Consider the following 26,785-nt stretch of genomic DNA (forward strand, 5'->3'; position numbering starts at 1 on the left):
CACAAGATGGTTTTGTGGTGTTTGTTCCTTGTTGGAGGTCAGGGGACGGTCAGTGTCTGGGGTTCGGGGGATGGAGGGTGGTATTTTGGAGAATGTTACGGAGTATATGATGTTGACGCGGAAGCGAGGTGGTCTTTGTTTTGTGTTCTTCTCTTTTCTCAGACTTGGTTTTCCATGAATTGTTTTCGTACCTATGAGTAGCTGATCAGTTGCTGTCACTCGGAATCAATCTGACAGCAATCCTACCGTCGCTGTCCCACGCTGCCAACCTGTCCAGCCAAGTTTGGCCTCAAAACACCCTTCCACGACCACTTCGCTTCACCATCCATCAAACCAACCCCATCGCCACCGCCAACATGACTTCCCCCGGCCCCATTACCACCCCGCTAACCACCCTCCTCAAAATCCGGCACCCCATCGTCCTCGCCGGCATGGCGCGCACCTCCAATGGGCGCCTGGCCGCCGCGGTCTCCAACGCCGGCGGCCTCGGCGTCATCGGCGGCTTCATGTACACCCCGGACCAGCTGCGCTCCATCATCGCCGAGCTCAAGGAGAACCTGCGCGACCCGTCGCTGCCCTTCGGCGTCGACCTCGCGCTGCCGCAGGTCGGCGGCAACGCGCGCAAGACCAACCACGACTACACGGGCGGCAAGCTGGACGAGCTGATCGATATCACCATCGAGAGCGGCGCCAAGCTGTTCGTCAGCGCGGTCGGCGTGCCGCCGAAGCGCATCATCGACAAGCTGCACGCCGCGGGGATCCTGGTGATGAACATGGTGGGCCACCCCAAGCACGCCGTCAAGGCGCTGGATTTGGGAGTGGACATGGTGTGCGCGCAGGGCGGGGAGGGCGGTGGACATACGGGCGATTTGGCGGGCACGGTGCTGGTGCCGGCGGTGGTGGACGTGGCCAAGAAGTATCGGCCGCCGATGCTGGGCGGGCAGCCGGCGCTCGTGCTCGCGGCGGGCGGGATTCACAACGGACGCGGGCTGGCGGCGGCGTTGATGCAGGGCGCGGCGGGGGTGTGGGTTGGCACGAGGTTCGTGGCGAGCGTGGAGGCGGGATGCAGCGAGGAGCACAAGCGCGAGGTGGTGAGCTGCGGGTTCGACGGCACCGAGACGACGCTGGTGTTGAGCGGGCGGCCGCTGCGCATGAAGACGAACGACTATATCCGGCAGTGGCACGCGCAGCCGGACAAGATCAAGGAGCTGTGCAGCAAGGGCATTGTGCCGTTGGAATATGATCTCGAGCAGGGGAACGAGATCGACCCCCCGCACTTGATGGGACAGGTGGCGGGGGCGATTACCAAGATCCAGCCCGCGGGAGAGATTGTTGATGAGATGATTGCCGAGGCAGTCAACCAGTTGAAGCTCGCAAGTGTGTATCTTGGGGGAGACCAATCAGCCAACAGCAAGTTGTGAGGGACCGGCAACATCAGCTACTGGAGACGAGTATGTTTACACGTATGTATATACATATTGCCTGATGACGAACGATAATCGAGCTTGATATGGGTATCACGTGGGCATCATATGTCATTTTGCCGCTGAGACGACTATGTTCCTCAGGTGAACTCATGAAAAAGCATTGTGTATTCCGCCAACTGGGCCAGGCAGAGTACGGAGTAATGAACAAATAACCAAACCACCCCCCGGATATCATTCCTTGCACCAAAAAACAGAAATGACCAAAACCCACCCGAACCGCGACCCAACCAAATCGAACCAAGCTAAGGCCAACCCAGGCCAACCGATGGACATACCCAACCAAAAACTTGCCTGAACTGCCCGAATCATCCCTCTAGAGTCCCTTCATCCCCTGCTCCACCAGCAGCTTTCCTCTCTCTGGCCGTGGAATCACCCTTTCCACCGGCCGCATCCGCCCCCGTAGCAACAACTGAGGCGGGGAGTTCATCGAGGACCTTACCCTGAACAGCCTCAGCACTGGTAACCTTGCTCTCTTCAGAAGGAGTGGTCTCCGCCGGGGCAGCCTCGCTCGTGCCCGACGCACTAGGGGCAGGACCTGTCACGATTCCCGTCCCATCTTGCCACCCCTCTGGTGAGCCTCCATTGTTCTGCCACTTGGCAACCTCAGCTTTCATAGCTTCGAGCTCCTTCTGGAACCGTTTGCCAAAGACGTCAATATAGTAAGTAGAGCCGTTGTAGACCGACCAGGCAAAGACGACCATCAGGAAGGCAGCCGAGGCCCAGCGGCTAAAGAACCACAACGGGCATGGAAGCATGGTGAGAACGGCATAGGTGTACTGGATCATCATGAAAGCTGGCTCCTGTAGGGCTTCGGGCAGAGACAAGACAGTCTTGCCGATCCAGGACTTGGAGTAGCTCTTACGCAGCCAGGTGAAGGAGGTGGGGCGGCCAGCAGCGATCTTCTCTCGGCGGCGGACGGTGATGAAGAAGTAGTAGGTGAGCTGCCAAAAGAAGTAGGGAATGGAAGACCAGCCGAGCATGGAGAAGATATTGGCGTAGGCAGTTTCAGAGCCTTCTGGAGAGTTCTTGATGGTCCAGATGGCGGGGAAACGAAGGCGTTGGTATTCCGGGTCGATCAGGTGCACCAGGCAGTGGAGCGTAGCGCACGGCATGATGTGGATGAAGAGGGAAGTGACTTTGTCCAAGGAGTGGAAGACGAGCGAGTTACGCCACATGATGATGGCGACGGCGTTGTTGCCGTGGGACAGGCAGTAGGCGGCGGTGAAGAGACGCTTGGACTGAGGGAACGCCCAGATGCTCAAGAGGACTAGCAGGTTGACGAAATAGCACAGGTCGGCGAGGAAGTAGTGGTAGCCGCGTTTCTTGTAGGTGTAATAGCGAATAGGCATGAAGTAGAGAACCTGAACTGAGTACCAGATGTGGAACCAGTCAGGCCAGCCGCCGATCAAGTAGCCGCTGACGAAGATGTTCATGACTCCGAAGATGAAGGCGATCTTCTCGCGCAGGGTGATAACCTTGGTGTCGTTCCAGCGGGCGCCCAACTTCTCGACGCTGGCGCGCATGCGCTTCTTATATCGGTCGAGCTGCTCCTCGGCCGAGGGCACACGGCGGCGCCACTCGTCGACCATGCGCTCGCGGGCGCGACGGCTCTTTGAGTTCAAGGCCTCGCGCGACTTGCGCACCTTCTCCGTCTGGGCCGACAGGCCGCGCTGGAACTTCTCGATCTGCTGCGACAGAGCAAAGTTGTCGAGGATATCGAGAAGGGTCAAGCGGTCCAGGGGCGGGAACGGGTCCCAGTCTTTGTCGTCATGAACATCCTGGACGTACGAGCTACTTCCCGAGAAGGATGCGCTGCGTGAAAGCCCTGGACTCACTGAGGAGACCGGACCAAGGGTAGGCGTGGCGGCGCCAAGTTCGTTTACGACCGAGTTGTTATCGGGCGGCGTGTTGCTCATGTCGGGGGTCAGGATGCCCTCGCCATCGGTGGACGCGGCCTCGGACTTGGTGTTCCCGCTCGACGTTTCTGGCTCAGCCATGGTCTTTGTCGTGAAGAGTCGACCTCAAAACAAGAAGCAGATGATAGAAGACTCGGCTTATGATTTATGACTATCGGCGGGGTCAGAGCTTTCGGACAACCGGCGGATATCCAGGTCGTGCAGAGTGGAATGGCGGTGGACTCTGTCTCTTGGGCCTCGACTTACACGAGTCGTGCAAAGGACCGGAAGGAGAGCGAGTTGCGCCAACAGCCAGAACAAGTCAAGCGCTTTGGAGATTTGTGGTTGTGCTGGAATCTAGACGTCACCGGGCCGAGAGTGTCTTTGACCAGAGTCGAAACCTATTATTTTTGTGGTCCAAGTTGGGTGGGAGATTTGGTGGCGGCCTTTGAAACACAACGCGGTCTTTGGCTGCCCAAGGAAATTGGAGATCCAGAAAACCTCAGATCCGGGTTAATGCGACAAGGCCAACAGCCCCGAACCCGGATGAAGGAACCTGGAAGAGAGCGGAAAAGACGAAATATCACCTTAAAAGCTGACAGTCAAGCTGTGTCTATTTGAAGTTGAAAGTGTAGAAAAAGAGCTTATGGCATGTGGCAGGCCAAAGAGATGTGCAGCTGACCCTGCCTGCCTGACCGCGAACCTCGATCGATGCACATGAATACGGATTGGCGCATGTGCTTGGGCATCGGCGGCCTGCAGGCAATCGACAAGCGAACAGGCCATGGAAGCTCAGGTCTGCCGCCTGCTGTCAACCCAAAACGGAACTGGATGCAGCTCCTGGCTTCTTGTCGAGCCCTCTGCTTCAACCCTAACCCCGAGGCCATTGCAACCCCACCTTCCCTTGGCCGTGCCTGTCCAGCGGGCCTTGGCCGTGGGTTCCCACCAAGCCTGGCTCCATCGTCCCGTCGTCTCGTCGCGATTGGGAAATTCATCAACTGCTCGTCGCGATTCTCGTCAAGCGGGACTCGGCGCGATCCCCTCGATTCCTGGCGGCCAGCCCACCACCACCCCGCGATCCCCCTTTTACGCGCGCGTTTTCACCTTCGCCTGCCTGAAGTGTTTCTAACGCCACCGACAAATATCCCATCCGTCTCCATCCCTCCTTTTGCGAACGCGACGAAACAAACCCACACCACCCTGCTCCACGCGTTGGAGCCGCCGCCACCATGGGGAAGCTCATCCGACTCGAGCTTTTCAGTGCGTTCCCATAGCTGCCTTCATGTTCGACGCTGGTCTAGTGCTCATGCTCATGCTTCTTCAGACTTCAAGTCCTACAAGGGACACCATGTCCTCCAGTTTGGCGACTCCTACTTCACATCCATCATTGGCCCCAATGGCTCGGGAAAATCAAACTCGTGAGTCGCGTCGCCCAGTCTTGTGCCGTGCGCTTTGCAAGTTGGAATTCTGTACTGATGCACCACGTCATAGTATGGACGCCATCTCGTTCGTCCTGGGTATCAAGTCCTCACATCTGCGATCGTCACATCTCCGCGATCTGGTCTACCGTGGCCGGGTCATGAAAACATCCAAAATCCAAGACGACGGAGCCGCCGCACCGGCGACAAACGGCCAAAGTAACGGTTTCGAGAATGGAGATGATGATGAGGGGTCATCGCAGCGCGCTTCCAGGAACGACCCCAAGACCGCCTGGGTCATGGCCGTCTACGAGGACGACGCTGGTGAGATCCACCGTTGGAAGCGCACCATTACGAGCAGCGGCACGAGCGAATACCGCATCAACGACCGTGTTGTCACCGCCCAGCAATACAACGAGGCCCTGGAGGAGGAGAACATTCTGATCAAGGCCCGCAACTTCCTTGTCTTCCAGGGCGATGTTGAGGCCATTGCTTCCCAATCCCCACAGGACTTGACTCGCCTGATAGAGCAAATATCGGGTAGTCTTGAGTACAAAGAGGAGTATGAGAGGTTGCAGGCGGAAGTCGAGGCCGCTGCCGAGAATCAGAACTTCCAGCTGCACAGGAGGCGAGGCATCAACTCCGAGATCAAGCAGTACCAGGAGCAAAAGAAAGAGGCCGAGAATTTCCAGCGCAAGACCGAAGAGCGCGACGAAGCTGTCATTACCCACATCCTGTGGAAGCTGTACCACTTCCAGCGCGTCATGGACGAGTCCAGCGCTCAGATCCAGGAGCACCACGAGAATCTCAAGGAGTTTCGTCGGAATGTCGAAACCTTCGAAAAGAAGCTCGACGCTGCTCGGAAAGAGCAGGCCAATGTTGGCCGTGAGGTCGCCAAAATCGAAAAGGGGATCAAGATCAAAGAGAAGAGCATCGAAGACCGTGAGAACAGCCTCGTTCCAATCGACGAAAAGATCACGCAGAGCACCGAGGACATGGCCACTCTCCGAAAGCGCATCGCGGACGTCGTCAAAGACCGTGATGAAAAGGCCACTACCATCCAGAAGCTCCAGAAGGACTTGGCCACTGTTGAGAAGGCGCATCAGCTGTTCGAGAAACAATGGACCGAGACCCTCAAGAAACAGGGTAAGGAGCTGAGCGACACTGATCGCAAAGAGTATACGACTCTTCAAGCTGAAGCCATGAGGAAAACATCCGAGAACCGGGCTAGGCTCGCCAACCTGGAACGCCAACTGAAGGCCGACGAGGCTACGGTCAGCAGTCTGCGGGGCAAGATCGACAATTTTGAGGCCGCCGTGGAGAAGCTACAAAACGAGCTCCAGGCGATCAAAGACCGCCGCGATGCTTGCCAGGACCAGGTCCGCCAGATCACCAGCGAGATCGAGGCCAAGAAGAAGGTATTTAATAGTGTCCAATCAGAGAGAATCCGCATCAACCATACCCATACGGAGCTGGAAGAGAAGCTCCGCGATGTGCTGCGGAAGCTCGAGGATGCCGATATGGGCCGGAGGCAGAATGAGAAAGAGATGAGGATGCGCAACATGATTAGCGACCTCAAGCGCATCTACCCTGGCGTTCGCGGTCGCGTTGGCGAGCTCTGCAAGCCCAAGCAAAAGAAGTTCGACGAAGCTGTCATCACAGCTCTCGGTCGCGAGTTCGACGCCGTCGTGGTTGACACGGAAAAAACGGGCGTCGACTGCGTCCAGTATCTCAAGGATCAGCGGTTCCCTCCCATCACCTTCATCCCGTTGGACAACATCAAGGTCAACACGTCCAACTCGGCCGTCAAGGGGATACCAGGTGCCCGGTTGACCATCGACACCATCGACTTCGATCCGTCACTGGAGCGCGCCATCGCTTATGCCTGCGGCGGCTCCGTGGTTTGCGACAGCCTGGAAATCGCCAAGGATATTGTCTACAATCGCAAGATCCAGGTCAAGGCTGTGACGCTTCAGGGCTATGTGATCCACAAGGCCGGTACCATGTCTGGTGGTCGGTTGCCTGAAGACAAAGGTGGGAAGCGGCGCTTCGAGGAACATGACGTCCAGAACCTGCAGCGGCTCGCCGAGAAGTTCCGTGACGAGATTGCGAAGCTGCCCCGGCCAGGGAGGCGAGGCGCTGCCGAAGAAACACTTCAGAATGAGATCGCCGCTCTCGAACAGCGTCTCCGGCTGCAGCAGAGCGAGCTAGCGGCCTTCGAAAAGAACCTCAAGAGCAAGCAGAAAGAGCTCGATCACGCGAAGCGTGAGCTGAGCGAATACCAGCCCAAGTATGCCGAGAAGGAGGGTGAGCTGCGGCAGTCAAGAGCCAACGTCGAAAGGTTCACCAAGGCTATCGCCGAAGTCGAAGATAAGATCTTCGCCAACTTCTGCAAGCGCCTCGGGTACGAGAATATTCGTGCCTACGAAGCGCAGCAGGGTAGCCTAGAACAGGAGGCGGCCCAGAAGCGCCAGGACTTCGACCTGCAGAAGAAGCGCATCCAGAACAATCTCTCATGGGAGACGTCCCAGCACACCGCCGCCAGCGACCGCGTGCGCGCCATGGAGGAGACTCTAAAACGCCACGAGAAGGACCTCGAGGCCTACAAGAAGGAGAAGCGCGACATCGAAAAGGCCAAGGCGCAGGACCGGGATGAACTCGAGGCTTTGCAGGAGTCGCTCGAGGAGGTGCGGGCGGAGTATGCCGAGAAGTCCAAGAAAGTGGCCGACGCAAAACAGGATCTGCAGAGGAAAAACAAGGAGATCGAGTCGAGGCTCAAGGAGATCAGTAACCTTGAGGCGATGGTGCAGAAGAATAGCTCTCAGAAGCTCGCACTGCTTAGGCGGTGCAAGCTGGAGCAGATCCAGATCCCATTACGCCAAGGCTCGCTCGACAACATTCCCAATGAAGACGTGCTGCTGCAGAAGGATCAGGATGCTATGGATGTGGATGGCGAGGAGGATGAGGACGAGGTGCTGGAGGCGGCCATGGATGATTACGGCATCGAGATTGACTTTGATCGCCTGGACGATGACCTCAAGAATGTAAGTGGCGCCACTTCACTCATTCTTACTCGCAAACTCTCTGCTAACCTGCACCAGCCCGATGACGACGCCGAAGACAGGCTCCAAGCCAAGATCACGGCGTTGACCAACGAGCTCGAAAAGCTCAACCCCAATATGCGCGCCATGGAGCGACTGGAATCCGTCAAGGCGCGACTCGAAGCCACCGAACGAGACTTCGAAGAATCCCGCGCAGCCCTCCGCGCCGCCCGCGAGGCCTTCAACAAGGTCAAGGAAAAGCGGTTCGAGCTCTTCAACCGCGCCTTCACTCACATCCAGGAGCAAATCACGCACGTCTACAAAGACCTCACCCGCTCCGACGCCTACCCGCTCGGCGGCCAGGCCTACCTTGACATCGAGGAGGACACCGACACCCCGTACCTGTCGGGCATCAAATACCACGCCATGCCGCCACTCAAACGCTTCCGCGACATGGAGCACCTGTCGGGTGGCGAGAAGACCATGGCTGCCTTGGCGCTGCTGTTCGCGATCCACAGCTACCAACCCAGTCCGTTCTTCGTGCTGGACGAGGTGGACGCCGCACTGGATAACGCGAACGTCGAGAAGATCAAGAAGTATATCCGCGAACATGCCGGGCCCGGCATGCAGTTCATCGTTATCAGCCTCAAGCCGACGCTGTTCCAGGACAGCGAAAGCTTGGTGGGAGTCTATAGGGATCAGGAGATCAATAGCTCGAGGACACTGACGCTAGATGTGAGTTCTCCTGCTTTGCTCATATCTCACCCCCTTCTTTCTTTTGGATTCGGCTAACACCTTGGAAACAGCTCCGGAAATATAAATAACGCAGCATCATTGGAAGGGTTAGCAAGGGAGGTAGGAGGCTTGAAGAACAAGTCTGGGGGGTTTCTTTGCGGGACAACGGAGTTTGCTGGCAATGCTTCAACAATGCTCACGGGGGTTGTTGTGTTTTGATCTGTGAAGAGGACGACGGCGAACGGGGGCAGGAGAAACTCTGGTTACACTTTGGCTCTGTGATGGTATCCCATTTGATATAATTGCAGACATCGCGCTCTTCTGTTGTTTTGTCCCTTAGCAAGATTTCGTACACTGCTCATCGTGTCGCTTGGGTTCAACAATTGCTGGAAGTCAACTTTTCCGAAATTAAGTATCGAGTCGGGCGTGCCGCTCAGAAGAGATAATGGATGTTACTATATGAATATGATATATATATATATATATATATATATGAATAGCGGCACGCCTGTCTATTAAGCTACAGAAGTCTATGTGTTCCTTTTTCTTTTCTTGCTTCGAAAATCCAAACGCCAAACTCCTCGCATGTCAATCGCAGCAATACACTTCGAATAAGCAGCGTGTTCTCTGACAGCCCAGAATCAAAGTCTCTTGGTGTCCCTGCCCGTCCTCCGAACGCCGCCGTCCCCATGCCTCCATGACCGCGGGTTTTGTATGAACGTCCACTCACCTACCTGGCTGCCCACCTACCTATATAATACTCCTCATCAAACTCTTCTCCCCTCTATCACCCATGTTTTTGGCCATTCTGGGTATGAATCAGCATGCCGTGGGCTAAAAGGAACCACCCTCAATTGCCCGAGCAACTCTGACTGCGCCGTGATCGATGTTAGCCAGAGGCAAGAGCAACACCGCCCAATGTCACCAACCTCCCCCTTTCCACAGCTCATACCACGCGAGGAAACAAACATGCTGCGGCCCCCGACGAAATCGCTTAGACCACATCTTCAAACTCAATCTCCTCCTCATCGTCATCATCCATTTTGAAATTCATCACATCCTTGTTATCCTCCTCCGTGTACAGCTTGACGCGCTTCGCGTCGGGCTCTTCGGGCGGAGCGTCCGTCATGGCAAAGGATGTTGAGGTGGGGATGAAGGACGACGGAGCAGGAACTGAACTTTCCGTGATCCACGTCGGCAGGGCGTTTTCCTTGAGGAACCTCTCCTTGCGCCGTTTCTCCTCGAGCCGCTCCTGCTCGTTGTCGTCTGAGATGGTGACGTGCATGGTCTTGGGCCCGACGTTGGCAAGGCCCTTGACGGCGGAGGGTTTGTTGAAGGTGGTGTCGACGGGGACGCTGGTAGGCACCTCGTGAGTCGCATCGCGCACGACGGGCCGGGCGGCGGCGATGGCCTTGTCGAAGGTGCATTCAGGAACGACGGTTTTGTCGATTTCTTGGAGTAGGTCGGTCATGAACCTGAACTGGTTGTTCATGCGCGACAGCTGCTGGTGGCCAGGCGTTTCTTGGGCCTTGTTGAGCTGCAGGACGGCGTTGCAACGCTGACACAAGAAGCCCTCAGCCGAGCAGTGGTCTAGGACTTCGAGCTGTGACCACTGGGCTTTGCATCGAGGACACGAGTACTCCTTGGATTCGTCAACGGGCTTGACGCTGCTTTGCATGTCCTTGTCCGTCTTATAGACGCGCCACTTGATTGCGTCGACAGCCTGCCGGTAGTCGATGTAGTAATAAGTACGGTGCATTGGGCGCTGCTTGCCAGGGAGCGTCTCGGGCCGGGTGTGAACAGCGAGATAGCGGCCGTCGCGGAGGCCGGCGCAGAGACGATGGAGATCTTTGAGGTTCATCTTCATGAGGTAGGCTAGGTCGTCGTCGCGAAGCGCCGAGTGGGTGACCAAGGCCTCGATGATGAGCACCTCTTGGGTGGTGTAGAAGGCCCGCATGACCTTGCGGATAAGAGTTTTGGCGTAATCCATGGTGTCTGGATGAAACACTGCAATGGAGGGAACTGTTATCCTGAGTTGATGATGTCGATGAGACAAGGCGCGGGAAAGAGGCGGTAGCTGGATGAATTTCTTCAGAACAAACAAGGAACTCCGCGCTTTCGGAGTAGTTAATGAGGGGACGAATCTCTTCTCCAGTTATCGCCCGCCTTTGACGTCTCCTTGATGCTGATGCCTTTGACTTGTTGGAATATCATCGGCTCCTGGGCGTGCCAGATGATGATGGACCTTGGCCACAACGAAAATGGCTTTTGGTCGATGAGAGAAACCCAAGAAAGAAACCACCCAAGAGGAGGAGGTTGCTAAGGCTAAATGCCCGAGTCAGAACAACTCGGGCCAAAGAATGGCCGTTTAGCACTGGCCTCTTCACCTTGGTCGTCTCGTCCGAGCACCGACCGGAGAGAAGACCGAAGAGGCTCACAAGACAGAAGGATGATTGATGTGTTGGGGGCTGATGAGGCTGAGATGCAAGACGAAAGCCTGTCGCAGCGAGGAAGCCAGCACTGGCCAATGGCTGGCTTGTGCTTTGGCAAAGTGTGGGGATGGTGTTGCTTAGTCATCAATTCACCGCTCTCGGCGATACCGCCCCGTAACAGTCGGGCGCGTAATTACCGTTTCATCCGCTCAACGCCGGGGAACCACGAACGTCATCGCAAGCCCCGCGGACCCAAAAGCGTGGGTTAGGTCTTCTTGTCTTTTTAACGGCTTCTAGAAGCCCGTTCCAGCATTAACACGCAAGCTGAGGCTGACTGCATGTGATTGCAGCCAGAAAACATTCATCTATCCCATCTCTTGGCAACTCGAGAGATATGGCATGCAATCCTGCACCATCAGCACCGGCATCCCCAACGCTGACCCCAGGCGGGTGAAAGGTGTAAGTTGATCACCGTATTTCTGTGGTGGATCACTTCTGTGGAATTGTATTCTCTGGATACCTGAGCATGGCGCATACCACCATCTCGAGAATCGGTTGTTGCGCATTGTTTGTTTCGAGATTGCCTAGGTGTGGAAGGTTCAATACCCGGCCAGCCACGCCCTCCATTCAACGCATCCATCAGGTCGGGGAAGTTAAATTTGGGAGTCCTCAATACAAGATGGACCCAGGTCCTTCGTCTCGCAAGAGGAGCGCCAGCCACCCAACGCTCAGTTTCCCCATCATCTTCCTGCTCCCTGCCAACCTGGGTCCGGAGGAGCTCCAGGACCTGGAAGACCAAATTCCCACCCTCACCTATGACATCAATGAGGCCGAGGTTGTGCTGGGAAAGGTGTTTCGGAAGGAAAGGGCCGAGTTTGAACTGCGGAAACTTGGTTTAACCACCGAGGAGGTCAGTTCATTGGAGCTTTCTTCATTTACGACGCCATCCAAGAAACGCCCAAGACGCACTTCCCCGCCTCTCGCAAGTTCGGATATCGACTCAGACACGGCATCGGAGGGCGAAATCCAAAGGTGGTTGGCTGGGAAGGGACCTCTTGAGCCAATCATCAAGGTCGTTAAGCTCCCGTGGTTCACCGAATCCATCAAGGCGGGAGAGGTGCTGCCTATCGAGAACTATGTCGTCTACACTGGGCGCAAGGTCTCTCGCGACCCAGCCAGTGCCTCGCAACCGTCACCTGTCCAGCGAGCCGCTGGTGTTATGGAACGGGCCCTCGCAGATGCCGCCAGCAAGTCAACTCCCTTCCGGCCCAGCTCATCACACAGCAAACGGGCTGAGACGACCCACGCAACACAACCCGTGAGGCCTACTCTGCGCCGGCAAACCACATCAGAACAGGACAAGAACGCCCACCTTCCGCCCATCCCTGACTTCCTTCATACCACATACTCGTGCCAGCGTCCCACGCCAGTGCATCCGCCCAATGAGGACTTCATCGAGGAGCTGGAGAAGATCCGTACGGCAAGGACCCTAACCGGCGATAAGATCGGGGTCAGGGCATACTCGACTGCCATCGCAACGATTGCTGCCTATCCTTACAAATTCCAGACTGCACAGGGTATGGATAGAATAAAAGCCGTAGGTTCATTAACAATTACACGCTTGTCCATACTAACACATGCACAGAAGTGGCCAGGCTCCCAGGATGCGGCGATAAAATCGCTCTGCTCTTCAAAGAGTTCAAGGAAACGGGGCGCATTCAAGAGGCCAGGCTAGACGAATCAGACCCTAAGCTTGCCGTGATCAAGCTTTTCTATGACATCTGGGGCGTAGCTGAGACCACAGCGCGCGACTTTTACAACCGCGGCTGGCGCGACTTGGACGACATCGTTGAGTATGGCTGGGACACACTCACGCGCGTCCAGCAGATTGGCGTCAAGTACTACGATGAGTTCCAACTCAAAATCCCACGACAGGAGGTAGAGTGCATAGCGCGGACCGTGCTCGAGCATGCCAACTCAATCCGCCCCGGGTTTGAGATGGTCATTGTTGGCGGCTATCGGCGGGGCAAGCTGGCGAGCGGCGACGTGGATGTAGTTCTCAGCCACCGTGATGAGACCGCCACTGAGCATGTCATAGAGCGCATCGTGGTCAGCCTCGAGCGCGCCGGCTACATTACGCACACGTTGACACTATCTACGGCGAACTCGGAGCGCAGGCAGCAGCCAGTCGAGTGGAAGGGCGACGACCGCAAGGCCGGCACGGGCTTCGACACTCTCGACAAAGCGCTCGTGGTCTGGCAGGATCCGAATTGGGAGGGCAAGGACAAAGATCAACACGATCGCAAGAAGAACCCGAACCCGCACCGCCGCGTGGACATCATCATCAGCCCATGGAAGACAGCCGGTTGCGCGGTTCTCGGGTGGTCGAGCGGCACCACGTTCCAGCGGGACTTGCGACGGTACTGCAAGAAGGAGTCGGGGCTCAAGTTTGACAGCAGCGGGGTCCGCAATCGCAAGACAGGAGAGTGGGTTGACCTGGAGAGTGGCCCGGATGGGTCTCCGGCGCCGGACATGCTGACGGCGGAGCGGAGGGTGTTTGAGAGGTTGGGTTTAGAATGGAGACCGCCTGAGGAGCGATGCACGAGGTAATCAGCTAGAATATCAAGGTTGTGGTCAGTTTCTCGTGAGCCTTATCCACACGGGCGGCGTAGTGGAGGGTGAACTCGAGATCTGAGCTTGAGTGTGATGAACGCCATGATTGGCTTCACGGGCGGTGATGCAATCGCTGGATCGGTCATCATGGCGATCGGTTGGCTGCTGGCTGCTGGCATCTGACGGGAAGAGCCGCGAGCCGCTGCACGACATCCGTTATGCATCAAAGACAATCCGGCTCGGTCTTCTTTCACTTCAACAACATGCCGTTTGATATTATCGTGTTGTGATTTTGCCAACGGAGTCGGTGCCACGGAACCCCGAAGACGACGAGGTCTCTGAGGATTTGAAATATGTCGGGATAACTCTGCGGCTTTGCGGACACTTTTTGGCTCGGCATCGGGGCGTTTCAAGCCCGTCGCCCAGCAAGTTATTGGTTGCCATCACCCCACACCGGGGGCATGGGAGCGGGTTCGGAATGATGGTTACATAAACATACTTAGTACCAAGGAAGATCTAGCGGCGACCGAAACAAACAGAAGACCGTGGCACGATTGAGGCTAGCAGGATATATGAACTCTGGTTTAATTTCGTATCCATCGAGAATACAGGTGAAGCACTCTTCTTTCGACAACAATTCTTGCCATCTTGCCATTGAGTTCATCCACGCCTACGCTGTCATCTCGCCTTGAAGCTTGACATCTTCGTCAAAATGAGCGCCATCTACGTCCCTGAGCAGTACGGGTACGTGCCAAGATGTCTATTTCACCATTGGCTTTGGTCTACGGAATATGTTGCCTGTACACATCATGACCTTATCACCTGCCTCGGCAGTCAATTCCTTCCTATGCCGTTGACTCGGGCTTGTGGATAGTCCATGCTGACGCACACATACCAGCTTGGTCCTTGCCGCGGCCACCTCTACCTTCTTCATCAACACACTCCACTTCTTCCTGACGGGCCGCGCCCGCAAGGCCGCCAAGATCGCCTACCCGCGGAGCTACGCCAGCGAGGAGGAGGCGGCCAAGGACCCCAAGGCGTATGCCTTCAACTGCGGTATGTTACTCCGTGAAGGATCCGAGACAGCGAGAGAATCGACGAAGGACTTGGCTGACAAATGACCACAGCCCAGCGCGCCCACGCCAACTTCACTGAGAACCTCACGCCCTTCCTGGGCTCCCTCCTCATCGCGGGTCTCAAGTACCCCGTCTTCTCCGCCAGTCTGGGTGCTGTCTGGTCGGTTGCCCGCACCGTTTATGCTCTGGGCTACACCTCGAAGGGTCCGGAGGGTCGTACCTTGTATGTTTTATCTCTTGATTTCCTCTTTGTTTTTTTATTGAACCTTCTTACTAACCTGGGAAAACCGAATAGTGGCGCGGGGATTAGCATCCTCACTGACTTCGTCTTGAAGTTCACCGCTGGTTATGCGGCGCTGGGCCTCGCACTCGGCTGGTAAATATTCTTTGGCTTGGAGAGGTAGCGGGGCCTGAATTATGGACATATGTAGGAGAAAGCTGAGGATGGCGGGTTGTACCAGATTGCCTGTACAATAGCACAGCATGAATGAGGCGCACGACATGGATCATACGTACATACATTGGCCATGGCCGTAATGAAATCAGATCAATACATCTCATAAAGGTCCTAAGCTTGAAGAGAGTGCAAACGTTTCCATGGAAAGGCTCTACAGGGACCCGAAGGATGTGTCAGTTTGCAGAAATGTACAATTCAGGCCAAACCATATAGAAGAATAAGGAACGCAAGCACCCTTACGGATGGAAAGGATATACCGAGCTGGTTAGCATATCTTGAAGGAAGACGATTTTGAGTAGGAAGATCACCTGTGGATGGAACGAGTGCTGGCCTCTGCTGGCCAACCCCAACCCTGGCACTCGGTGGATCTAGGTCAGCCACATCACATGTGCCACATTGCCACAACAGGTTGGCGGTGCGACAGGGACCTTGGACCTGGAACTTGTCCTTTTCGGTGTGAGGGGACAGGACAGCCAAACCAAACAGCCCGTCTGTTGCCCCCCCCGAGCTTGTGGTTGCGAAAGCGGCGCATCACCTCAAACTCCTGACCTCACGCCAATATTTCGCGACTCGCTGAGCCGCCTCAAACAACTCCCCGGCGCAAGCTGCTCGCTGCCGATTTAATCTTGGGGTTCTTGCTTCAGCCCTCCGGTCGGGTGTTGGCTATCTCGCAAGCTCCTGCGCCGAGTTGTCCCCTCCAAGACATCCCTCGAAAGGTGCGCCCGCCACCCTGACCTAGCTCCATCCCACCAACCGGGCCGGCGCTGATGACAGGTTGCAGGAAAAGCCGACCGGTCACATTTTCAATTTTCCGTTCCGATCGCATCGGCCTCGTTGAGATCGGCCCTCACCGCATCCCGCATTTACTGCCGACTGAAGTGAGGCCCAACAACCATCGACCCATACACAATGGACTACGACGCCCTCAAGGAGCAGTGGGGTGAGGTCGAGGACCGTGATGGCGTCCGCCTGAGCTGGAACGTTTTCCCCAGCACTCGCATGGTGAGCTTCATGTTGCCTGGCCCCTATCTAGTAGTGTCAGAGCCAAAAGGCTGATACACCCCTCAGGAAGCGTCGAGGCTGGTCGTCCCCATTGGCGCCCTCTACACCCCTCTCAAGGAGAAGCCCGACACCCCTCTGCTGCACTTCGAGCCCGTCACTTGCAAGCAGCCATGCCGTGCCGTGCTGAACCCTTACTGGTATGCAACGGCCGCTCAAGCTCGGATGGCACTCTAGATTTGTTGCTCTGACGCTGTTTCCCCTTGTCCAGCCAGGTCGATGTGCGCGCCCGCCTCTGGATCTGCCCCTTCTGCCTCTCCCGGAACCCCCTCCCGCCGCACTACAAGGACATCACCGCCAATGCTATCCCGCCCGAGCTGCACCCGTCCAACACCACCATTGAGTACAGGCTGTCGCGTCCGGCCCCCAGCCCCCCTATTTTCCTCTATGTCGTCGATACGTGCCAGGAGGAGGACAGCCTGGCTGCCCTCAAGGAGTCGCTGATTATGAGCCTGAGCCTCCTGCCCGAGCATGCTCTGGTCGGCCTTATCACCTTCGGCACCATGGCCCAGGTCCACGAGATCGGCTACACCGAGTGCGCCAAGTCATACGTCTTCCGCGGCAACAAGGAGTACACTGCCAAGCAGGTCCAGGAGATGCTTGGTCTCGCCCAGCCCGCCGTGCGCCCGGGAATGCCCCCGCAGCAGCCTGGCCGGCCCATCCACCTGGGTCCTGCCTCTCGCTTCCTGCTGCCTGTCGCTCAGGCTGAGTTCCAGCTGACCAAGGCTCTGGAGCAGCTGCAGAAGGACCCTTGGCCTGTTACCAGCGACCGCAGGAACCTCCGTTGCACTGGCGTTGCCCTCTCCGTTGCTGTTGGCCTGCTTGAGACGTCCTTCCAGAACGCTGGTGGTCGCATCATGCTCTTTGCTGGTGGCCCGGCCACCGAGGGTCCCGGCATGGTCGTCGGCCCTGAGCTGAGGGAACCCATGCGCTCCCACCACGATATTGACCGTGACAACGCCAAGTATTACAAGAAGGCGCTCAAGGTATGTGTGTTCAGATGAAGCCGTTGGCCCCCAAAAGGAGCTGAAGAGTCTAACAAGCGCTGCCTAGTTCTACGACAACCTTGCCAAGCGGACCGCCCACAATGGCCACACCATTGATATCTTTGCCGGTTGCCTCGACCAGGTCGGCTTGCTCGAAATGAAGGGCCTCTGCAACTCAACCGGCGGCCACATTATTCTGACGGACAGCTTTACCTCCTCCATGTTCAAGCAGTCCTTCATCCGCATCTTTGAGAAGGATGCCGACGACAATCTGCTGATGGGTTTCAACGCCGTCCTGGAAGTCTTGACGACCAAGGAGCTCAAGGTCACGGGTCTTATTGGCCATGCTGTGTCGCTCAACAAAAAGTCCACATCGGTTGGCGAGACTGAGTGCGGCATTGGCAATACATGTGCCTGGAAGATGTGCGGCATTGATCCCAAGGCCAGCTACGGCCTCTACTTCGAGATCGCCCAGGGCGGCCCGTCACAGCACCAGCAAAGCCCCCAGAAGGCCATGATACAGTTCTTGACCTACTACCAGCACTCGTCTGGTCAGTTCCACCTCCGCGTAACCACCATTGCCCGGAACCTGAGCGGACCGGCCGGCGACCCAGCCATCGCGCAGTCCTTCGACCAGGAGGCGGCGGCCGTTCTCATGTCTAGGATTGCCGTCTTCAAGGCCGAGGTGGACGACGGGCCTGATGTCCTTCGCTGGGTCGATCGGATGCTCATCAGGCTATGCTCGCGGTTTGCCGACTACCGCAAGGACGACCCTTCGTCGTTCCGTCTCGAGAAGAACTTCACCCTCTACCCGCAGTTCATGTTCCATCTCCGGAGGAGTCAGTTCTTGCAGGTCTTCAACAACTCGCCCGACGAGACGGCCTTTTACAGGCACGTGTTGAACCACGAGGATGTCAGCAATTCCCTGATCATGATCCAGCCCACATTGGATTCGTACACGTTTGATCAGGAAGGTGGCCAGCCTGTCTTGCTCGATTCGACCTCCATTCAGCCGACGCATATCTTGTTGCTCGATACCTTCTTCCACATTCTCATCTTCCACGGTGAGACGATTGCTGAGTGGAGGAAGGCCGGATACCATGAGCAAGAAGGCTACGAGAACTTTGCTGCTTTGCTGGAGCAGCCCAAGGAGGACGCCAGGGTAAGAATCACCCCTCATCTTCTCCGGCTTATCAAAGGATGCCTTATTGACCTAAAATCTTCGCTCTCTAGGAACTCATCACTGACCGTTTCCCTCTCCCGCGCTTCATCGTCTGCGACCATGGCGGCTCGCAGGCGCGCTTCCTTCTGTCCAAGTTGAACCCGTCGACCACGCACACGTCGGGCGCTGGTGCCTACGGCGGCGTCGGTGCCCACGGCGCCCAGACCATCTTCACTGATGACGTGTCACTGCAGACGTTTATGGAGCACTTGATGAAGTTGGCTGTCAGTGGCACGAACTGAGAGCGGCCGGAGTCTGGGCCACGTGGGGCTTCTTCTGTCAAAGGAGTGAATGGGAGGAATGGGGGAGCGGATTGGGGAAGGGAGATGTCTGCGGTTGTGGGAGAAGAGGGGGAGGGCTTGAAGAAGCTTTTTTTTTCTGCTTTGCTGGGTGATAGAAAGAGGATGGTTTGGGGTCTGTAGCGTCAACCTAGGTATATGCTAAGTGATTGCCACCCGACGAGCATGGTAGTCTATGTGATACATTTGTCACTACTATCTGGATCCTGCATGCGTTGCTCAGTATGTGTTGGCTCTCTTGCTATCCAGCAAGAAAGCGATCTACGGAGTATGTCGAACATCGAACAGTGGTTGGAGTCTGGATGCGGCTCCCAATGGAGATCTAAGCTTGTCCCAAATGCAGGGTCATGGTGATGGGAGTGGGGCTCGAGGTGTGGCTGAACACCATCCTTATCGATTGATATGTGGCTGAAAACCCCACGGCCCCGCTCGCTGCCGAAAAAAACCAGCCACACCTGCCGCGGAAAATCTTAGGGCAGGCAAGGGAAAACCCACAACTGCGATTTTTGAGATTTACCTTGTCGTCTTGATCCATCGGCACGGCTGCACCCTTCCCCAGCAACACCACCGACTCCTAGACATCACCAGCCGTCACCATGCGTAAGAAGCCCTACACCGTCAGTTCTGTCGCGCTTGTGATCCTCAATTTGCTAACCCAACCGTCGTGCAGCTCCGAAGTTCGACCCCAATGAGATCAAGATCATGTAAGGACACCCGACCCACGAATCACGATCCCATATTCCTCCCTCCGACGCTCTACCCGATTCCGATTTGCTTCATAATCCATTCCCCGAGGCTTTCTATACACACCGAGACGATTTCACGAGCAAAGACAATGCGATTGCTGACGACTCTGCTGCTTACAGCCACCTCCGGGCGACCGGTGGTGAGGTCGGTGCCTCTTCGGCTCTTGCCCCCAAGATCGGCCCTCTCGGTCTCTCGCCGAAGAAGGTCGGTGAAGATATCGCCAAGGCCACTGGTGACTGGGTACGTCATTTCCATAGGGGAGAGATAAGAAGAACGGTCGACTTGGGAAGGACGTTGTTCTGACGCAGGAGGGGCGAACTCTTTCTCGCCGTGTTTTCTCGACAACAGAAGGGTCTTCGCGTGACGGTCAAGCTCACGATCCAAAACCGCCAAGCCCAAGTGTCGGTCGTCCCGACGGCGTCGGCCCTCATCATCCGGGCGCTCAAGGAGCCCCCGCGTGACCGCAAGAAGGTCAAGAACATCAAGCACAGCGGCTCTATCACTCTCGACGAGGTGATTGAGATTGCGAGGACGATGCGCTTCAAGTCCTTCTCCAAGGACCTCAAGGGTGGCGTCAAGGAGATTCTGGGCACTGCTTTCAGCGTTGGTTGCCAGGTGGATGGCAAGAGCCCGAAGGCGGTTAGCGATGCGATTGAGGCTGGCGAGATTGACAGTACGTTTTTTCCCTCTCCTCGTCTTTGCTGGTTGGGATGCGTTTTTCCAGGAGGTGAACAGTTTTGCTGACACCTTTGCAGTTCCTGACGAGTAAATAACACTGATCGGGGGAGGTCGGTTTGGGAATTGTTGGCATGTCATTAGGAGTTCAGGGCTTGCTTTACACCAGGCTTGCCAAAAGACGGCAAATCCAAAAGAACGATTCCATGGCCGAAGGGTGGGTTTGTCTTGCCTTTGCTCCGGAACGATACGATACCCTCTAGGTTGTCGAGAAGCTCCTCGAGTCAGGACTCTGTCCCTTCGATGCTCTCTAACGTGCACCGGACCCTCGACCCCTCTACCTGCTTTATCCCCATTCCCCCAGTACGCCGTCCACAGGCTACCGTCCCTGGCTGTTCACTCCGGAAACGACTGCTCCCCATAGTCTTTTCGGCTCTTTGTGCTCAGGAAGATTAAGTTTTTTATGGCCAATTACTCACCATGGCTTTCGTTTGGGATGCTTAGGTGTCTGTGGAAGTCAAGGTCCATCTTTTAGGCCAACATCTCTTAGTCCAAGTCTCGGCTGGATTGGAGACCTTGCTTGGGGCTGTTATCCGTCCTGGAATGCGCATCTGCGCGGAGTTTATTGATCGGGGACCTGAAAGCAGGGGGCCCATAATACGAGGCCGGCTGATGAGCTCATCTGTAATCATACCAATGAGACAGAAACAACAAGGAAAGATTCTTGGTACAGATGGCCGCATAATCCGGGGATGCCTGAGGTCGGACTTTGGGTTTTTGGATTGATCATTCACAGGAACTTGCCGAGCTTCATTCGATTGTGGGATCACGCCTGCCGGTGGCTGGGCTGGGGTCATATTGTCGCTGCCCGCGGATGACGCGCGTCCTTTTTGGGCTCGGTATTCATGATGTGCTTCGCCTCGTTTCTCCTCTGCTTTTGGATCACTCAGGAACCCCAAGTCCCAGATGCGCCGTTGCGCCGAGACGTTGCGTAGAGGGACTGGTGTCTCTCAGCTTGGAGGTCCTTTTGGCTGGCTGGACTTCTGGACAGGCCTTCTTCCACCGAATGGCTGGTATGGATAACTACGTGATGGCCAGAAGGCCGTTGATCTTCAGTGCCCATTCAGGTTGGAATCGACGCCTCCTTCTTGTCTCCTAACTTGAGGCTGTATTAACGGCCGAGTCATTGGGACCCACGCACGTGCTGCATGTTCACAGTAGGGGCGGCTTGTCCGAGAGGACGGGACGGCATTTGTTTGGCGCTTTATTTATTTATTTTTATTTACAGTATTTTTTGTTTGTGTTTGGCAAGGTCTCTCACTTGACACCCGTTGTTTGGGATATACAACACTGTGCGACGCGGAGCGGCCGTGCACCGGGTCGTCTTATGCAGTGTAAGGGACCCATTGCGGTGCTGGTGTTGGTTGTTTATTCGTTCCTGCTGCTGCTGCTGCTGTGATGTGAAAAGGTTCTGGAGCTAATGCTGATGTGATCGAAGAATTCGAAGATGGGGGGAATGGCTGGGATGTCTTGGTCTAGCATGCCTGTACAGAAGGTTGTTGTTCGGGTCGTAGGTTTCGACGGGAGGGAGAACGGCGTTGGGGTTCAGGATGTAACGACGGCGAGTCTTGGGTTGTGGAGATAGGGCGAGCCTTAGAAAGCCCACGTCAGCTTCCTCGCATGCTTTTGTGTACTTCGTAAGCAGGTGGGCATTTCTTCCTTCCGCCATTTGTTTGCCCTTGCGTTGAAAGAGTCCGAGTGCGTCCAGTCCTGGATTCTCTGGGTCCCCTTGGGTCGAGTGGTGAGTTAGAGCACCATTGACATACCTTACTCCATGGTCCCGACCCTGTGAGCTGTCTACTATGGGTCCAGCGCATGTGTTCCTTTGTTGCGAGTAAGGAGAAGGAACCGTCGCAGGCATTGGTAGGGTGGTAGACGGGCTCTGGGCCAAGGGGAAAAGGAGGGATGAGGCACCCTTTTCTTTCGATTTCGTTCACTCGTCAAGCTTCCTCGAGAGAATACGCGGGTGGCTACATGGATATGGTCTCTACAACAACTTAAGCATCTGGCTGATATTGATGGGAATTTCATCGGATGTTGTTCGGGCAGTTGAACTGTCCGTTCATGGACGCCTGAACCCCCCTTCTTGGGGGTCTCGGTAAGCACTCGTTGAGATTGAAATTTACGTCACCTAGGTGAGGTACATCAGGCAGGCTCTCTTTTTCTACTTCACGAGGGCCGCGGTCCACTTCATTGTGCTGGGAGCGAGAAAGGTCAGCGAAGATGGCTGCATCAAGGCGTGTTGGCACTTTCATGACCGGCCACTTGATACCTGGAATCGTCCTTTTAAATGGCGAAGATCCATGTCATGTTGGAGGCAATGCCTGAGTGATCCATGACTGGTGTTCTGGTCTGACACACACCACACACAACTCTTGTGAGACATTAAAAGTCCTTGAAGTGTGTGTGTGTGTGTGTGTGTGTGTGTGTGTGTGTGTGTGTGTGTGTGTGGATGTGTACGCATACATGGTTGGTTGGGGAGCCTGATATCGCTGGGCAGGATCAGGCCTCCAATGCAGCATGTTCATAGACTTGCCAACTAAGATGGGGACTTGTCGAGGGGAGGGCCCTTTTCGGACTGGCATCTTTGTTGATGAGCCCGAGATTTTCATGTGAATTGAATGCCTTCCAAGTCATACTAATAGGTGTCAAGATCGTTAGGGCATAAAGTGGAGTTGAGTTCTCGAACTTCAAGAGGCTTCCATGGATAGAGAACAGATGGCTCTCCTCCGTATACAACATCAAACCGAGACCAAGCGCTGTTCATCGATCTTGGTCGCTCCACAATACTACGTGATGTTGATGAGCAGCCGGCATTGCAACTGTGCCAAATTGCCCTTCACTTTGGGTAGCCGTTGAGAACAGTGAAGGAATGTCCCAGGCGAAGTGGGGGATGCAACTTTCGGGAATTGCCCGCAGAACCTGGAAGCGCGAGAATGGGTGACGGTTAAGGTCAGACGCCCGAGCGGAGCGGGAACTGCAAGCACAATCAACCATACGTAGCAGGTGTGATGTCGCCCCGTCACGGCTTGAAATTGGGTCTGCTGGTGGATGTTGATCTCGGGCCGGGTTGGACACTGTTGAAATGCCGGTACCGAGCAGGCTTAGATGGTGGTGATGCCGCAAAAACAAACCTTGTGACGCCCACGTAACCGTTGGAGTTGCGGGTGCTGTCTCGGGATTCCCACTTACACAGGCACTGAGGGCTGCACAGTCCAGGACACGAAGCAGAGGGTGATGATTTTGAGGATGAAGTACCGGACATGGCTTCGTATTTCGATGGCGGCTCGGACTCGATTCAATCCCAAGACCGGGCTCTCCGTCACTTTCTTTGTCCCGGCAGAGATTGGACTCGGCCACGCGACACACGAGGACTCCTTTCATCACACGGCGCAGTCTTGAGAGTGTCATCAGTGTCATCTTGGCGGATCGCTTGGATGCTGCAGCCGGTTTCGCTTCTCCACACACCCCTCCATCGCTTCCCGTCCCGCAGCGCCAGGGGAGAGGGGCCCCCCTCCAACAAAATTGTTGATGGATGAATTACGTCCCGAGCACATTTGGGAAATATTTGTTGCTTTTCCTTTTCTCGCCAACGATAGGCATGAGGCGAAACGGCCTTGTCAACGGGGTGCGTTTTGGCAGCCAGGTATTTGCTCTTTGATATCCTGCAGATCCCGCCGGTGCTTCTCCTGCCACTCTTACACAGTAAGAGAAGGCCTAAGTATGGCTCTGCGCAGACTGAAGATCCCGTAAACACGCCGCCGCGGCAGAGAGCGGTGATTCAAAGGCGAGGGACGCAAGGGAGGACGGCGACCGGAATCCATCCCGATTCTGAGAACAAGAATGGGGCCAAGGCGGAGGTCCGCTCTCTTCCTTCATACCGGTCCCCACAACCCGGCGCCGTCCACCAGCCCAGCACCGGCTCTGTAGCTCGCGGGCCAAAGGGGGCTACTGCGCAATGCCGCACCGACGCTAACGCAGAGAGAAACGCTGATCCGAAAAAGATGTGACGTCGAAACTCGACCCATGGTGGCCGCAACCCGGACTTGCTCTCCACTCGCAAACCTTGTTGCCCTCTTTTCGCTGGACATAACATTGTGCTCTGGATGTGTGTTTGCAAGCCAGCGGGCGGAAACAGTCAGCCCTCACGTTATTTCTGTCCGCGTCCGGTGGCTGATGGGCTCGGCGCCGGCTGCATGCCTGCTCATCACGCTCTTTTGGTGGCTCACGAGCGCTTTGGGGATCCTGAGAGGCTGGCCGAGCGCCTGTGGCTTTGGGGCTTGCAGCCAGTCGGCATCCATGCTTCTGATCGACGCCTTGCCGAAGCTGGCCAAGCCTTCCAAGACGCCGAGATGCCCGTGCCGTTGAATGTCGGTCTCATGCGGGCTGACGTTGGGCTGAACCATCCAACGACAACCACCACAACATACGGTACAGCCGCCTGTCTGTTTGATCCTGAAAAAGCCCTTGATCCCTCGGGCGGCTTTCTCCCAAGCATAAGAAGCTTTCCGGTTCACTCAAACATGAAGTGGCAAAGTGTACGATTAGGCTGCCGCCTGTGCCGTCCTTCGGCACGTCCCCGACGATGAGCCACGGATCTGGTGATCCATCCTGCAGGTCTGACAGTCTGGCTTTGCGACCCTTGTTGTTCCAGCAGTGGAAGGGATGGGCAGGGGACCGAACAGTACCTATGAGTATAGTCACACGTTGTAGAGAAAGACCAACGAAATGGCACCGCCGCACAGATCACCATCCAAACTCCTTTTGCTTGGTTGTTTTCCTCCTCGTCGTGATTATCGCTCGAGCTGCGGAGCCGTATCCTGAGCAGCAGTTATTATTGAGGGCTCGACAATTTCACGTCTATTAGTATCTCCTGGATTGAGCTTGAAAGTTGCATCGTTGGTTGCGGCGGTTTTCCCATGGGGTGTGAAAGCTCATACTGTACTCCGTACTCATATCCGTACACAGAGTTCTCCAACGTTTGGACTCCAGGGCCAAAGGAAGCCCATCCCGGAGCGCCGGTCATCCATCCATGGTTGGGGTGGGTGACATGGCATTGCCCAACGTCCTTGAACGAAAGCTGGAGACCAAGCTTGTTGGTCGGTGACAAGTGATGCAAGGAAAGGCATGGCACGGCGGATGTACGGAGGACCACCAGGTGGTAGCTGGAGGATGGACTCATGTGAAAGATCCTGTGTCTGTCCCCATGTCTTCCTGTCCCCTGTGTTCCAGTCTGTATCCCAGTATGGCGATTGACAGCCGTCCATGGATGGCCGTTTGGTACTCCTCTAGAAAAAAGTACCAACCTCTTTCGATAATGATGTTGCCGTTGTCGCTGTGGTGTTGATGTTGACAGCGACGAGGCTGGTGACGGCGATGCAGCAAGGGCCAAAAGAGCCCCCACGAGCCTGGGGTTTGGTGCGGAGAGGCGCTGCACGGCACGGGAAACCCTTGCTGGCACCATTCATCATCCTCAATCCGCCTCCATCCATCCATCCATCCATTTGCCTGACCACCCTCATGCATGCTGCCGGTTTCTGTCTGTCCTGTCGTGTCTCTGCCCGCCTGAACTTTAACTACCTTTATTGAATCCTAGTGCTCAAGGTTATTCGATTGAGGTCGCTGACATGTTCGTTCTCTGCGGGGGAAAGCGCCCTGTTGTTTCCACTTTTTAAACCTACCTCGCCTTCAAGTTGCTCGGGCCCCCCATCCCATCTTGCATCCAGCCCCGGCCTGGGACGTTGCATATTCAAAACCTCCTGGTAACTCAAGCCTGCAGGGCGGCCTGACCTGGACAGGTTTGTGGTCAGCAGAAGAAAAGGAAGATTGGACAACCCGGGAAGACAAGGCAAGAAATAGAAGCGAATCGTGCAAATCAGCAGGCAAGGGCGAAAAGAAGCATTTGCCTAAGTATTATTTCCACCTGCCGCTTTCATTTCCTCTCTTTCCATTTCCATTCCAATCAATCAGCGACCTCTTTTCCATCGTCTCTTTTTCCCCGCCCCCAAGCACCCCTCCATCCGCGACGCCTGATTCCGTCTGGGCGTGTTTGCTCTGCCTTTCTTCTTTCTGCATTGGCGTCATTCAGCTCCCGCCAACAAGCTGCCAGGTCCCAGGTTACATCTCCGGTTCAATCCCCACCAAAGGCCCCAACCTCGCCCGGTTTGCACCTCCACGACTTGACCTCCAGCAGTTGTCGGTTTCAACCAAAGCCAACGAGACGCTGGCACGACTCCAGGCCAGAGGAAAGAAACCCGGAAGAGGTGGAACTGAGCTTGGTGTTGTCTTGGTCGCTGGCGACAGGGAAGAAGTGCTGGGTTTCATTCCGAGCATTCCTGACCGATTGACGAACGACGACTTAGAGGCGACTGAGCGACGACCTCGACCCTCCCAGAACTCGGAGCCTTGAGAGCAGCAACTCAACCTTGGACTGCTTGATACGAGCCTCGAGCGAGGTGCTGGCTGAGCCTCCGCCCCGTCCCACCACTCGACTCACTGTTAACATCTGGATGGGCCGCCTGGGCGGATCTCAATGACCCGGCTTTTGAACTTCATTTTCTCATAGCGACATGCCCACCTCAGT

General features: G+C 55.8%; 12 protein-coding genes across 12 annotated transcripts; 8 read left to right on the forward strand and 4 right to left on the reverse strand.

The window, feature by feature from the left end:
- Positions 1-356: 356 nt before the first annotated feature.
- On the forward strand, positions 357-1,421 carry VTJ04DRAFT_6401 (uncharacterized protein; the record flags this gene model as incomplete). The annotated part of the gene is made up of 1 exon (XM_069364617.1): positions 357-1,421. The coding sequence occupies one exon, from the start codon at positions 357-359 to the stop codon at positions 1,419-1,421; it is 1,065 nt and encodes a 354-aa protein (XP_069218425.1).
- A 371-nt stretch (positions 1,422-1,792) lies between these two features.
- On the reverse strand, positions 1,793-3,484 carry VTJ04DRAFT_6402 (uncharacterized protein; the record flags this gene model as incomplete). The annotated part of the gene is made up of 1 exon (XM_069364618.1): positions 1,793-3,484. One exon carries the CDS (start codon positions 3,482-3,484, stop codon positions 1,793-1,795), a length of 1,692 nt encoding a protein of 563 aa, XP_069218426.1.
- A 1,127-nt stretch (positions 3,485-4,611) lies between these two features.
- On the forward strand, positions 4,612-8,665 carry VTJ04DRAFT_6403 (uncharacterized protein; the record flags this gene model as incomplete). Its single annotated transcript, XM_069364619.1, has 5 exons — positions 4,612-4,642; positions 4,707-4,800; positions 4,874-7,844; positions 7,902-8,576; positions 8,648-8,665. 5 exons carry the CDS (start codon positions 4,612-4,614, stop codon positions 8,663-8,665), a joined length of 3,789 nt encoding a protein of 1,262 aa, XP_069218427.1.
- Positions 8,666-9,217: 552 nt separating this feature from the next.
- VTJ04DRAFT_6404 (uncharacterized protein) lies at positions 9,218-9,547 on the reverse strand (the record flags this gene model as incomplete). Its single annotated transcript, XM_069364620.1, has 2 exons — positions 9,218-9,322; positions 9,368-9,547. 2 exons carry the CDS (start codon positions 9,545-9,547, stop codon positions 9,218-9,220), a joined length of 285 nt encoding a protein of 94 aa, XP_069218428.1.
- A 23-nt stretch (positions 9,548-9,570) lies between these two features.
- Positions 9,571-10,566, reverse strand: VTJ04DRAFT_6405 (uncharacterized protein; the record flags this gene model as incomplete). Its single annotated transcript, XM_069364621.1, has 1 exon — positions 9,571-10,566. One exon carries the CDS (start codon positions 10,564-10,566, stop codon positions 9,571-9,573), a length of 996 nt encoding a protein of 331 aa, XP_069218429.1.
- A 1,121-nt stretch (positions 10,567-11,687) lies between these two features.
- VTJ04DRAFT_6406 (uncharacterized protein) lies at positions 11,688-13,618 on the forward strand (the record flags this gene model as incomplete). The annotated part of the gene is made up of 2 exons (XM_069364622.1): positions 11,688-12,585; positions 12,654-13,618. The coding sequence occupies 2 exons, from the start codon at positions 11,688-11,690 to the stop codon at positions 13,616-13,618; spliced, it is 1,863 nt and encodes a 620-aa protein (XP_069218430.1).
- Positions 13,619-14,333: 715 nt separating this feature from the next.
- Positions 14,334-15,077, forward strand: VTJ04DRAFT_6407 (uncharacterized protein; the record flags this gene model as incomplete). The annotated part of the gene is made up of 4 exons (XM_069364623.1): positions 14,334-14,365; positions 14,520-14,677; positions 14,749-14,920; positions 14,993-15,077. 4 exons carry the CDS (start codon positions 14,334-14,336, stop codon positions 15,075-15,077), a joined length of 447 nt encoding a protein of 148 aa, XP_069218431.1.
- A 463-nt stretch (positions 15,078-15,540) lies between these two features.
- Positions 15,541-16,036, forward strand: VTJ04DRAFT_6408 (uncharacterized protein; the record flags this gene model as incomplete). The annotated part of the gene is made up of 3 exons (XM_069364624.1): positions 15,541-15,598; positions 15,760-15,870; positions 15,936-16,036. The coding sequence occupies 3 exons, from the start codon at positions 15,541-15,543 to the stop codon at positions 16,034-16,036; spliced, it is 270 nt and encodes an 89-aa protein (XP_069218432.1).
- A 27-nt stretch (positions 16,037-16,063) lies between these two features.
- Positions 16,064-18,663, forward strand: VTJ04DRAFT_6409 (uncharacterized protein; the record flags this gene model as incomplete). The annotated part of the gene is made up of 5 exons (XM_069364625.1): positions 16,064-16,156; positions 16,223-16,353; positions 16,425-17,199; positions 17,267-18,361; positions 18,433-18,663. The coding sequence occupies 5 exons, from the start codon at positions 16,064-16,066 to the stop codon at positions 18,661-18,663; spliced, it is 2,325 nt and encodes a 774-aa protein (XP_069218433.1).
- Positions 18,664-19,316: 653 nt separating this feature from the next.
- Positions 19,317-20,236, forward strand: VTJ04DRAFT_6410 (60S ribosomal protein uL11; the record flags this gene model as incomplete). Its single annotated transcript, XM_069364627.1, has 5 exons — positions 19,317-19,320; positions 19,391-19,424; positions 19,587-19,707; positions 19,816-20,140; positions 20,223-20,236. The coding sequence occupies 5 exons, from the start codon at positions 19,317-19,319 to the stop codon at positions 20,234-20,236; spliced, it is 498 nt and encodes a 165-aa protein (XP_069218434.1).
- Positions 20,237-20,276: 40 nt separating this feature from the next.
- VTJ04DRAFT_6411 (uncharacterized protein) lies at positions 20,277-20,598 on the forward strand (the record flags this gene model as incomplete). Its single annotated transcript, XM_069364628.1, has 2 exons — positions 20,277-20,359; positions 20,406-20,598. 2 exons carry the CDS (start codon positions 20,277-20,279, stop codon positions 20,596-20,598), a joined length of 276 nt encoding a protein of 91 aa, XP_069218435.1.
- Positions 20,599-24,347: 3,749 nt separating this feature from the next.
- On the reverse strand, positions 24,348-24,608 carry VTJ04DRAFT_6412 (uncharacterized protein; the record flags this gene model as incomplete). The annotated part of the gene is made up of 1 exon (XM_069364629.1): positions 24,348-24,608. The coding sequence occupies one exon, from the start codon at positions 24,606-24,608 to the stop codon at positions 24,348-24,350; it is 261 nt and encodes an 86-aa protein (XP_069218436.1).
- Positions 24,609-26,785: the final 2,177 nt, after the last annotated feature.

The sequence above is a fragment of the Mycothermus thermophilus genome (assembly GCF_041956435.1).
Source record: "Mycothermus thermophilus strain CBS 625.91 unplaced genomic scaffold VTJ04scaffold_4, whole genome shotgun sequence".
Lineage (NCBI taxonomy): Eukaryota > Fungi > Ascomycota > Sordariomycetes > Sordariales > Chaetomiaceae > Mycothermus > Mycothermus thermophilus.